This window comes from Lithobates pipiens, unplaced genomic scaffold (genome assembly GCF_037356315.1).
Source record: "Lithobates pipiens isolate NorthernLeopardFrog02 unplaced genomic scaffold, aLitPip1_a1.2 Scaffold_1, whole genome shotgun sequence".
Classification (NCBI taxonomy): Eukaryota; Metazoa; Chordata; class Amphibia; order Anura; family Ranidae; genus Lithobates; species Lithobates pipiens.
The window spans coordinates 203330799-203343159 of NW_027507685.1; the positions used below are offsets into that span (position 1 = coordinate 203330799).

Genomic DNA, 12361 nt, shown 5'->3' on the forward strand with positions numbered 1-12361 from the left:
GCAGCTGGTGTTGCGGTCTGGGGATTTAAAAGCCCCGCTTTTCTTTCCCTTCTTTCCTTAGGGCTTCCGAAATGGATCAGGTTGATTCTGATTGGTCACTTGCTTACCTGTGACCACTTTGACCAACTGGAATCGCTCTGATCTATCCTGGAGGCCCTAAGGAAAGAAGGGGAAAAAGAGCAGAGCTCTTTCAAATCCCCAGACCACTACACTGTTTGCGTGGGCAGTGGCAGCTAAATCACCCACGGAGGTAAGTGCAGCAGGGACCGGGGGGTTGAGGGCATAGGGTGTTGATTCGCCATTTCATTTTTTTTGTGTAAAAATTAGCACTTTGTCTCTCGACTTCGCGGAAAAAAAAAAAAAAATTTGAAATGAGTTTAGAATAGGAATGACCATCCTGTAGTATATATACCTGTCGGCAGACATTGCTGATTATCTGTTTTTGCCCTCAGGTGATTGTTGAATGCTCAGACCGCAGTTTACGCCTGCTGTCCTCAGACAGGTAAGCAGCCTTATCCACCAATAGGAATTATATCTTCATGCCACTTGTACACCCACTCAATCAATCTTCTCAAAAGGGTTTTCCACTGCAAAATTAATGTTGACCCCCTACTTCAGATGGGAGAGGTCTTGTGCGTAACATTAAAGTGGAAGTAAACCCTCCTATCGTTTTCAGCCATGGAAGCTGCCATTTTTGTCCCTGTTTAATCTACAACTGCCATGGTGCTGCACATGTGATCAGTTATGACACCAGCTATTGGATGGTTTGACAGTTTAACTGAGAGCACAACCAATGTGCAGTTAGCATTACTGGCATGCCAGGAATGTAACTGTTTTTTGAAACTGTTAAATTGATGGGTTTACTTCCACTTTAAGACCTATAGTTACACCATATAGAACCATAAACGCACCTTATTACCATTATATTTGTATTAGATACACCATTCTTACTTGGAGCAACACTGGCATTAAATCTTATTGCAGATCCAAGAAAGAAATTAGGGATATGTAGAAGATAGGGATTATCCTGATGTTTCTAGAAGGATAGGTCATTAGTAAGGGTACAGTTTTGGTTTATGTTGAAAAAAAAAACCTTTAACTAGCAGAAATGTGCCAAAGCTTAACGCCCAAGCACTTTTTCTGTATTGTGCATAGTGTTATCTGCTTAGCTGCTGACTGTTCATACTTGTCTTGATATTCAACTACAGTAAACTTAAACATTTAAAGCAAATATTGGGCTCCTTCTGGTATTATGTTTAAATACACTGTTCTTGTCTAAGGGGTGAAAACAAGTACATCTGACCATGAAAGAAAACTTATCCTGAGACAGATACAGGGGCTGCCAAAAACGAGGTGCCTAGCTTTCATGCTGACCATTATGCAGGTCAACAGTGTCAAAGTGAAGTTAAATGTGACTGCGTACTTATTGCAGGTCAGTGACTCATAGTATGACTAGAAGATGGCTAGTACGACAGGCAGGTTACTAATCCTTAGGAAGACATTTTCCATCTATGTCCAAATTTGTCCTGTGTGTAGTGCTAAATCCTCTTCATCTCTCTCTTCCAGTAGGAAGATCATTGTGGAGGCTCCTCAGTCCGGTAACAGCAACACAACCAACTTATATATCCATGAATGTGCTAGCCAGACATGCTCAGGATTTGGACAGTGACAAGTAATGATCCGGTTACAAATCTACCCAAAGTTCCGGCAGACACTTCTGGCTGTTTCAGTGGGGGAGCAGCCTGGCCTGTGTACAGTTGGCCCCAATAAGAGACAATGCATAGAATTTCTTTGAACAGGCTCACCTGTTGGGACTGACCAATATCCTTCTTTACAGTATAAGCTTCGTGCATTGGCACTGTGGTGGACCGTTTTATGGGAGACACTGGTTGAATGTCTATGCAGTAAAATTTTTATGCACTTTTACCAAAACGTTGTTCTGATTTTTACAAGTAAAGGGTCCTGTACAGAGTACAACTAAAATTATGTATCATTGGAAATTGCGGTGGATCATCCAGGCTTAATGATACCCTGTCACCATTAGTAACTTCTATACATTATTATTTCTTAGGAAAAGCAAGGTTTACTTTTTTTGCAGCGTTATGGGTGCTGCTATGATCTCATTCCAACACCTTCAGCCGATAATGGAATGGGGGAACAAGAGCAAGCAATAGGGAGATCTAACACACCTTGAGATGTTGGAATGAGAGGTTTTAACAGTGCCTGCAACAACAAAAAAGCAAATGTTAGATTCAATGGAGGAGCTAATGGTGAGTATGATGCTTGCCTTTTCCTAGACAAAGTAAATTAAATTATAGATGTTATGAATGATGGTAGCTCTCTGAGCTCGAGGTTGGGCATTTTAGCAAGGGAAGGGTTAGAACTTCTGTCTGGATTTTATTGATATTTGTATCCCCGCTCATCTGTCAAAGTTGACATGGTTTCCTTCTGCTTTGTCTTGGCCCGAAACAAAGGAGAAACATTTCTGATGAGGTTATAGACAGCAGTAAAATCTTGGCAGAAATTACAAACCTTTCTTATTCGATAATTAATCTGTGTAACCACGGGGGGGGGGAAGATTCCCCTCACTTCCTGTACTGTATGACACCATTTCATCATTTTAGTAGTCTGGTAACTGTTATGGCTTCCTGCAATCTGTTTTTCCCATTTAAGCCCCACGCACACAGGATGTTTTTTAAAAGTGTTACCAACATGCTTAAAGCTGCATTTTGCAGACACACTTAGTGTTTTTTCATGCTGAAATGCCCTCCTCAAACTGCTGGTACTGTTTTTTTTCTGCCTCTAAACACCTGTGTGAATGAACACATAGGCTAAAATAGGAGGGAGTTTAGAGGCAGGAAACAAAATGCTAAACGCCTCTAAAAGTGGTATTTTTAATGCCCTGTATGCATGATGCCTAAATATAAACTTGTGATGAGGTGGATGAACCCATGACACTTCTGGGCCCTGCAACATTTGATCCTCAGTTAGCCATTTACTACGAATTGCAAACACTTTTTTTCTTTTACCATTTCTAAAAAAAGACAAAGTGGGGGAAAATAACTATTTGATACCCTGCAGATTTTTTAAGTTTGCCCACTTACAAAGAAATAAAGGATCTATAATTTTTTATCATACATGTATTTTAAATTATAGAGACAAAATATCAACCAAAAATCCATATTGGTAGCGCAATTATAATTTTTGTTTATTATTTCAAATGGGTGACAAGACAGAGAAAATCTCTTTGCGTCCTCACTGATGGGTGTCGTACAGTTTCGGAAGTAAGGGGAAATCCCTCCTCCCGCAAGTACACAGATTCATTTTCGAATAAGAGACGCTTGTAATGTTTGCCAAGATTTTAATGCTGTAAAATAAGTATTTGATATCTAAGCAAAATATGACTTAGTACATGGTGGAGAAACCCTTGTTGGCAAGCAAAGAGTTGAGATGTGTCTTGTAGTTGGTTACCAGGTTTGCACACACCTCAGGAAGAATTTTGGTCCACTCTTCTTTACAGATCATCTCTAAATCCTTAAAGTTTCTTCACTGTCGCTTGATAACTTGAAGCTTCAGCTACCTCTATACATTTTCTATAGGATTAAGGGCAGGAGACTGGCTAGCCCACTCCATGACCTTGATGTGCTTCTTCTTGAACCACTCCTTTTGTTGCTTTGGTGGTATGTTTTGGGTCATTGTCATGCTGGAAGACCCATCCATGACCCAGCTTCAGTGTTCTGGCTGAGGGAAGAAGGTTCTCATCCAAGATTTTACAATAGATGGCCCTGTCCATTGGCCCCTCAAAGTGGGCCTGTACCTTTAACAGAGAAGCAGCCCCAAAGCATAATGCTTCCACCTCTGTGCTTGACTGTAGAGATGGTGTTTTTAGGGTCAAAGTCAGAGAGTTCAGTTAAATGCCAAAGAGCTCAATTGTGGTCTCATCAGACCACTGTACTTTCTCCTAATCCTTCTCAGAATCATTTAGATGTTCATTGGCAAACCTCAGACGAGCCTGTATATGTGCCTTCTTGAGGAGGGGGACCTTGCAGGCACTGCAGGATTTTAATATATGGTGGCGTATTGTGTTACCAATTTTTTTGGGGCCTGTGGTCCCAACTGCCTTGAGATCATTCACAAGCTCCTCCTGTGTAGTTCTAGGTTGCTCCCTCACTTTTCTCTTGATCATCCTTACTCCATGAGGCGAAATCTTGCATAGAGCTCCAAACTGAGGACGAATGATTTTTATGTTGTATTTCTTCCATTTGCGTATAATCGTTCCAACAGTCTCCTTCATACCAAGCTTCTTGCTGGTGGTCTTGTAGCTCATTCCAGCCTTGTGCAGGTCTACAAACTTGCCCCGGCATCCTTTGGCAGTTCTTTGGTCTTGCCCATGGTGGTGAGATTTGAATGGAATAAAGATTCTGTGGACAGGTGTCTTTTTTAAACACATTAACGAGCTGTCATTAAGAGCACCTTCCCAAATTGACAGAACTAATCTGTGTCCCATATGAGCAAATACTGTAGCCAATCTGTGGGAGCCAGAATTATTGTCGGTTGGTAGGGGGTCAAATACTTATTTTACTTACTGAACTGCAACTCAGTTTATAACATTTGTATCATGGTTTTTTTTTCTGGATTTTTGGTTGATATTCTGTCTCTATCTTTTAAAATACACCTATGGTAACAATTGTAGACCTTTCATTTTTCTTTGTAAGTGGGCAAACTTACAAAATCTGCAGGGGATCAATAATTTTTCCCACTGTGCATATGCAGCAAAGACATAGGGTCTATGTGGTACTCTGGAAATCACGGCGTGTCTATTATGAGTAAAGCAATAGCCATGGAAGGTCTTAACTCTCCTGAGCTTCAGGAGGTGCCGCATAGCCCTTTCCCTGGCTGTAGATGTATTGGAATTCAGTCTAAACAAGATGGTGCCAGAAGCTCACAGGAAGGTGGATGCTGACTGGATGCAGGTTTACTCTTTCTAGTAAACCATGATCTTCCATTTTCATGACACAGGTCTGACCTCATACAAAGAATCATATGGATTTAGAGTACACTGAGGTTCAGAGACAATCATCTGCAAGTCTTACACCGTCATCAATAAATATTTTATTACAGACAAACAGGACAAAAATGTAGCACAAGTAAGAATTCAGCTTCCCCCAAAACAGTATCATCCCATATAATATCTATTGCCTCTGTATTAAGGAAACATGAAAGATAATCCTCCAGAGAATACAGGAAATAAACTTCAGGGTGGTGAGAGGAGTGATACCCTGTCTAGGTGCTGAAAAAGAGGCAGTTAGGTTGGGGAAGTGACCCCCTTATCCCCTCGCCTACACATTCAGACATTAATGGGCTTAGATAATAACATAACAAATAAAGCAATGTGTGCAATAACCTACAGTAACCAATCACAGGCACACGCTCCTTAAAGCTAAATTTTGATTGGCTGCCACGGGTCACTAAACAGTACTGGTCTTTGCATTTTGTTATTTACTAAACCCATACGTGTACTAATGAATCAAGCAGCAGTAACAAAGTATACATTTCACAAATAACCCCACATTGTGACACTGCGGTACGCCTCCCTCACAGGGAGGTATAAGGCACTAGTATTGCGGTACACAAGTCACATCCCCAGTAGCAATAAAGACTATGTGTTCTAGAGGCAGCCAAAGAACTTTACGCTTTTATCTGTTTAGAGTTCATGGCAGATGATCGATTGAATTTCACTGCGGCCTTAGCTGGTGATGCCAACAGCATCACAACCACTTTTATGGCGCACAGGCTCTTAATAAATATAAAACATCTTAAATACTATAAAATCTTCCCATACTGAGCCAAAAGATTAAATCTTGGGTTCTATGACATTGACTACCCAGTCACGGCTTATTGCATTGAATTTGGGCCAATGTTATCTTGCTGTGTGTGAATTGAGATAAACTGATCTAGTGTGTTCACACATACCCACCAATCCAAAAGCAGCCTTTTAAAAATAGTCTTTACTGGTAGTTGCCAAGAATGGCGAGCTGCGTATTTGCAATTAATATGCTTAGACATTTTGCATATTTAACATATAACTAGAACAGTTATTGAAGAATCAGAATGGTTCTGTAGGCTGTAGATCTGTAATGTACAGCAACATGTTACCATATATTATTGCTTTACTTTTAACTTGAATGTTGTTGTTTTTTTGTGTGTAGACATGCTCAGCAACATTAGGGGCAAAATAAAAAAGGGACATTATTACCTGGTTGACCAAAGATAAAGGTGCAATGCTCTGCAGAATGGAGAACAATAATGTCTGTTAAGTCTCTTTTGGCAGTGAACGCATTGGCATATCAATAGGTTATTATTTTTGGTGGCAGTGACAGGACAGTGAGGCAATAAGCTCCTGCGGAGCAAAGGACATCAGTGCTCCAAAAGAAGGCGCTGAGTAAAAAGCAATACTCATCTGAAGTCTCTGAAAATGCATTGCTTTACAGTAGCAATTTGGCTATCAAGGTGTGACAGTCGGGTAGGTATCTCTGCAATTACGGTGTGATGCTCTTCAAGGGCATCTGGACTATAAAGATGTAACAGTCTCCACTTAATAAATTAATATTCCACGGGATCACTGAAAAGGATCAGTAGAGATGGAAACCTACTATATAATGAAGATGGTTGCCAATGTCTCTTGTAGCTTTAAAGGTCTGAAAGACCCAAATATAATATGTGTGACTCTTAGTCATTAGCCAAGCTGATCCTCATACGTCTTCCGGAAACAGTCTCCAGCCGGGAAGAAGTCCCAACATCTCTCCTGGTACATCTTCCAGACATACGACTCCTGCAAAAGAGAGGAAGTAGGGTCACTTATTGTACTTAGAGGCATAGCTAATGATTAATGGCTTGAAGCGTCCAATGTTGTTTAATTTTGGAATACCAGTATGGTATGTAAAAGCTGAACTAATGCACTTACCTGTCCAGTATGTTCTGTGTCGTCCTTGTTGATTAAATACATTAGGAAGAACCTGAAGGAGAGCATAGACCAGTCAAGAACACCTTGAACATTGTTTGATATCTCACCCACAGAAATAATATATTTTTATATATAAACTTACATGTAATTGGCCAAGTTATGTTCTTCCAACGTGTGAGTCTCAAAGCCATGCGGCGTTGTATCAAAGTAATCACTGCCGATGCCACAGATGAAGCATTTGGTCTGGAGGACACAACAAAGAAGGCAATGTGAGAATGAGGCAGAATATTATGTATAACATAACTGGAAGAAAATCCAGATGAAGAACATTGACGATAAATAATAGAAGAGGAGCAATCATTGAGATGAGCAGAGAAAAAAGGTAAGAAAGTTAAAGGGAAAGGAAAGTCATACATGGGCTTACTTTTCATTTTTCAACCATAAAATTAAAAATACTGTCTGTCCTGCCTCCCACAGCTGGACAAATACTTCATCTGGTACAAATAATAGTGCATAGATCATTTGCAAACAATGGGGAACTTGGTTATTTCGCCACCTTGAATGCTTTATCTGTATTTGTTATTCTGTTCAGAAAATCAACCCACAAGTTCCTAACATGAATAAATATAGATGATATAGAGAGAACAAAATTAAGAACAATACAGAAGGCTTTTAGAATGGGAAACTAGGTTTTATGGCAACTCTTAGTTGTAGAATCAATTCCTACAAAACTAGACAATATTGTTGTTTTTGCCAATAGTAGACTGCTAATGTCAGAGTCTAGGATTTCCGATACCCAACCTATGGCCCTAGACATGTGTGCCCCCGTGGAGACAGCAGTTTCGTGTTTTCCTTAACTAGGTGCTTACTTAGACCACTGAACGAAAAATATGCTTGAGACTAGCTATTTCGTACTAAAACTATTTGGTTTATTTTACTGTTATTCTGTGCTGGTCATTCCTTTTCTCTTTATGTTTTTGTTCTACCTTTGATCTTTTATGATGGATCTTGCCAAGAGAAATCTCACATATAGCACCAGTCATTTTTAAGGGTGCTAAATGCAGAAGCAGTAATAGCAGTGGTTTTCAGAAGTCCCTTGTAATCTATGACTGTCTCCTGATCCATGTCCCCAGTCTTTAATAAATCCTAAAACCTGTCCCTCTGACCCTCTCCTGTAGCATGTCTGCACCCTTCAACTATCTCTTGTAGCATGTCTGTAGTATCTGAGCAACCCCTGTAGCATAATTGCAGTTTCTTGACATCTTTTGCTCTTTACCTTTAGACATGGAACAGGAGATAGTCAAAGACTAAAGTCTATGACAGGTTTTTTCTTTTTTTAGCATTATGCTAATATTATGTACAGATCTGTGTAGATGTCAGGGGGCTGCACTTGTGGCCCCCAATATCGAGAAAGCTAACCAGCACTGGTCTAGGGGAGTTGTACCTAAAACAAACTTGCTACAAATCTGATTCTGAAAAAGCCTTGTGTGAGAACATAATGTAAAAGTAATGGGTAAGTAGAAGGTGAAGTGACTGGGATTGTGAATTAAACAATTACCTCCATATCTTCCTTTACTTGCTCCTGTTGGTCTCTCAGCTCTCCAAAGGCATCAATGATCAAACCTATAAGGGGATTTAATGGATTAATTATAAACCTCATTTTAGATACTGTGAGTGGTAAGTTATTCAAATGTATACTAAACTTAGGCCAGTTCATGTAAAGTTATACCTTAATTTTAAATATAAGGCCTCATGCACACTGGACGTTTAAATAACCTTATAGAGACGCCAGTAGATTTTCAGTGAGTTTTTTGAGCATTTTTTGCAATAGCGTGTATTAGCATTTTAGAAAAATGTAAAAAAAACGCTGGTGAGCCATGTTTTTGAGTGTTTATCAGCGTTTTTACAGCTGAAAACCTCCTTTCAGAACCCACTAGTTTGGGGTTTTTTTTAAGCCAAAAAAAACTGCTGATAACAGCCTATGTGTGCATGGAAACATACGATAACATGATGGGGAGTTTATTGACAGTAGAAAAAAAATGTCTGAAGCCAAAAACAGCTGCTGTAAAAATATCCAAAAATGTCCTGTGTGCATGAGGCCTAATAGGGAGCCTTGCGAGCAACTAGAATACAATCTGATTAATATATGAAAGCAGCAAAAAACACAATCCCAATATAAATGTGCAAAGAAACTCAACACAAATAATGCTGCACTACTGATAATAAATATAATCAACCACTTAGTGTATTCCTTTTCCTGTGTAAATATGAGTGCCAACATAATAACACATGAATATACAAATATATAATACATTCATGTGTATTTCTTCTTGTGATAATATAAATCCCGTGCTTGAGTGCAATTAAATGTTTAATTAATAAAAATGTCAGAAAGAAGTTGTAACTTGTTGAGTCTTCCCAAATCCACAAACATACGTGCTTTGTATGAAGTCATCTCAGTGCACCTCCATAAGAAATGCGCTCACCTCACAGATCATGCTTTCCTCCTCGTTGCATCCATTGATGTGCCTCCATTATGACACAATATTATATATATATATATATATATATATATATATATATATATATATATATATATATATATATATATATATATATATATATATATATATATATATATATATATATAAGAAAAAGAGCTCAAAATAGTGTTTATATAATTTTAAACAATATTCAATTTATTATAAAATGTGCATAGAACCCACATTTAAAAGGTGCTCTGCGTTAGGATCACAGGGTCTTGGGACTCATCAGGAATCTCCCTGATGAGTCACGAAACCCTGTGATGTAATGCGTAGGAGAGGGGCACATTTGTTTGGCAAGATGCTTTTGCATCTTTCATGGAGAGGCACGAAATAGCTGCATCATCGTGGTTTTATAGGATATACGCTGTATACAGTTGGTACACTGGAGCACCTTTTTAAATATGAGTTCTATGCACATTTTTTAATAAACGGAATATTGTTTAAAATTATATAAGCATTATTTGGACATCTTTTATTTATTTTTTTCATATATACTGAGTCATAATGGAGGCACATCAATGGAGCAATGAGGAGGAAAGCATGATCTGTTAGTCCAGGGTGACTAAAAAGCTTATTTTGACCAAATTTAAAGTGTAAGTAAACCCATCGATTTAAACAGTTAAAAAAAAAAGGCATGCTGGGAATGCTAACTGCACATTGGTTGTGCTCTCAGCCAAACTATCAAACCATCCAATGGCTGGTGTCATAACGAATCACATGTGCAGCACCATAGCAGTTGAAGATTAAACAGAGGCAAAGATGGCAGCTTCCTTGGCTGAAAACGATAGGGGAGTTTACTTCCCCTTTAAGTGTGAGGTGAACAGATGCAAAACACGGATTTTTGAGGATTTGTGAAGACTCAACAACTTCTTTCTGACATTTTTATTATTTAAACATTTGATTGCGCTTAAGCACGGGACTTATATTATGACAAGACGAAATACACATGAATGTATTATATATTCACATGTTATTATGTTGTCCCTCATATTTGCACAGGAACATTGATACACTAAATGGTTGGTTACTTTTTTAAATCCCTAGTGCAGCATTATTTGTTTTGAGCATACCTTAATTTTACTTTATGTTAATTACTGGGAGGTAACCATTACTTGCCTTGAATGATGGCCAACAGGATGACAATGACAAAGAAGAAGAATGTGATGTCAAAGACAACACGGTACAATTCATATTCATCTCCTGCAGGGTCTTCAATCTCATCTCCAATGCCACCACCAGCTCTCACCCCAACATACATATGGAAAAGGTAGCACTACGGAGAAGACACCAAAAAGAAGAAATAATTATGCTGTGAATATGACTTTGGTCCTAAAGCAATTTGCACTCACAAACCAAACTGGGAAGACAATTTAGAAAGGTATACTCACCGTCATCATGTCATCACACTTCATGTCTGGTTCATCTTCATCCTCGCTCTTGTTGTAAAATTTGCGGAAGAAGTTGAAGGCAACCACTGTGTAAAGGTATACAACCACAGCTAGCAGTCCAACAGTCATCATGAGCTGCAGGATCAGAGAGAAGGAAGTGGAGTTTAAAGCCATTGTGCAGAACATTTTAGATAATAAAGGGGACGGGAGATTATTTTCATTAAATACATCCTAAGTAATGAGGACCCATAGTTATATAGCAAGATTTTCTCTAAAAACAGAATATCTTTTGACTAGTGTGTTTTGAATAACAAAGCCGTATGAATGAATAATGATGTTGCTGCCATACCTGTTTACCGTTGTGTGTGACAGAGGACAAGATTGTGCGCAGGGTCTTCACACCCATCGCAATATCCAGCAAGTGTGCAGCAAAGAAGAAGTTGTTGTAGTGACCCAGCATGGACATGACCAAGTACCATACCAGATATAAGAAAGACTGGAAGGAAAAAGAACATGGAAATCAGTATACAATTAACTGTATGTCTAATATATTTCTATATATCAAAAGCATATAGAATGACACAAACATCAATTTATGGTGAACAATGGATTTTTTTTGTTTTTGTTTTTTTGTAATAAAACTTGTAATTTGTTACTTCTAATTTAAAAGCAACCATAGAAATTGCTATCTAATTTGTGTCAAACTTTTTAACCCTTTTTTCTTTTAAACTGATCTAGGCCTGCCAGCCTATCAAGTCCACCACTGTCAAAACTTTCATTGTAGCAGAGATTTCAGTTATACTTATAGTATGTTGACTATGCTAGGAATTACAGTTGTCAACCGCTGGTATGTCAAAACCTGTGAATGTCTACATCACTTACATTATTAGTGAAGACCACTCCAAATTTCCAGATCTGGTACTTAATATCAATTGAGGTGATCCTGAAGGAAAGAATAACAGATGAGTTTAGATGTGCATAATGAGGTGGTAAACAAAGCAATGACGACAAACATTTTAGCCACAAAAAAAAAAAAAAAAAAAATTAACTAGAAAAGTTGTGTAATATGAGGATATTACCATATGTGGATTTACTGCAGGCGAGCGGCCGGAGTAGGCAAAGTGACATCATACTCATACCTCACTGCCTACTTCCAGGTTTAGGGTGCACGCATGCGCACGCCCCCCCCGGCACCCACTATGATTGTACCTGCCGATTGGCTGTGTACAAATCACAGCCCAGAGTTCTGTATTGGTAAACAACACAGAGCTCTGTACAGAGGGGGAGCGATCTGTCAGTTTCTCATCCCTAAGAGATCTATTTTTAAAATCGGCACACATTTAACCCCTTGATCACCCTCGTTGTTAACCCCTTCCCAGCCAGTATCATTAGTACAGTGACAGGGTATAGAATTAACACTGATAACTGTAATGACACTGGTGATGTCAGTGACAGTTAGTCAG

The 12361-nt window shown here is 38.8% G+C and overlaps 2 protein-coding genes across 16 annotated transcripts in view; one reads left to right on the forward strand and one right to left on the reverse strand.

Annotated features, from left to right (window-relative positions):
* The window catches only part of MAP4K1 (mitogen-activated protein kinase kinase kinase kinase 1), a 250064-nt gene extending 248132 nt beyond the window's left edge, over window positions 1-1932 (forward strand). For all 3 annotated transcript variants that reach the window (XM_077480613.1, XM_077480595.1, XM_077480604.1), the window contains 2 exons: window positions 453-502; window positions 1567-1932. In XM_077480613.1, coding sequence (XP_077336739.1) covers window positions 453-502; window positions 1567-1669 — 153 coding nt within the window. In that variant the 3' untranslated portion in view covers window positions 1670-1932. The remainder of the gene's footprint in view (window positions 1-452; window positions 503-1566) is intronic.
* Window positions 1933-5089: 3157 nt separating this feature from the next.
* RYR1 (ryanodine receptor 1) overlaps window positions 5090-12361 on the reverse strand; it is a 347489-nt gene continuing 340217 nt past the window's right edge. For all 13 annotated transcript variants that reach the window (XM_077480582.1, XM_077480567.1, XM_077480575.1 and 10 more), the window contains 8 exons: window positions 11781-11841; window positions 11248-11394; window positions 10899-11033; window positions 10627-10783; window positions 8523-8587; window positions 7107-7207; window positions 6965-7016; window positions 5090-6832 (listed from right to left, as the gene is read on the reverse strand). In XM_077480582.1, coding sequence (XP_077336708.1) covers window positions 6737-6832; window positions 6965-7016; window positions 7107-7207; window positions 8523-8587; window positions 10627-10783; window positions 10899-11033; window positions 11248-11394; window positions 11781-11841 — 814 coding nt within the window. In that variant the 3' untranslated portion in view covers window positions 5090-6736. The remainder of the gene's footprint in view (window positions 6833-6964; window positions 7017-7106; window positions 7208-8522; window positions 8588-10626; window positions 10784-10898; window positions 11034-11247; window positions 11395-11780; window positions 11842-12361) is intronic.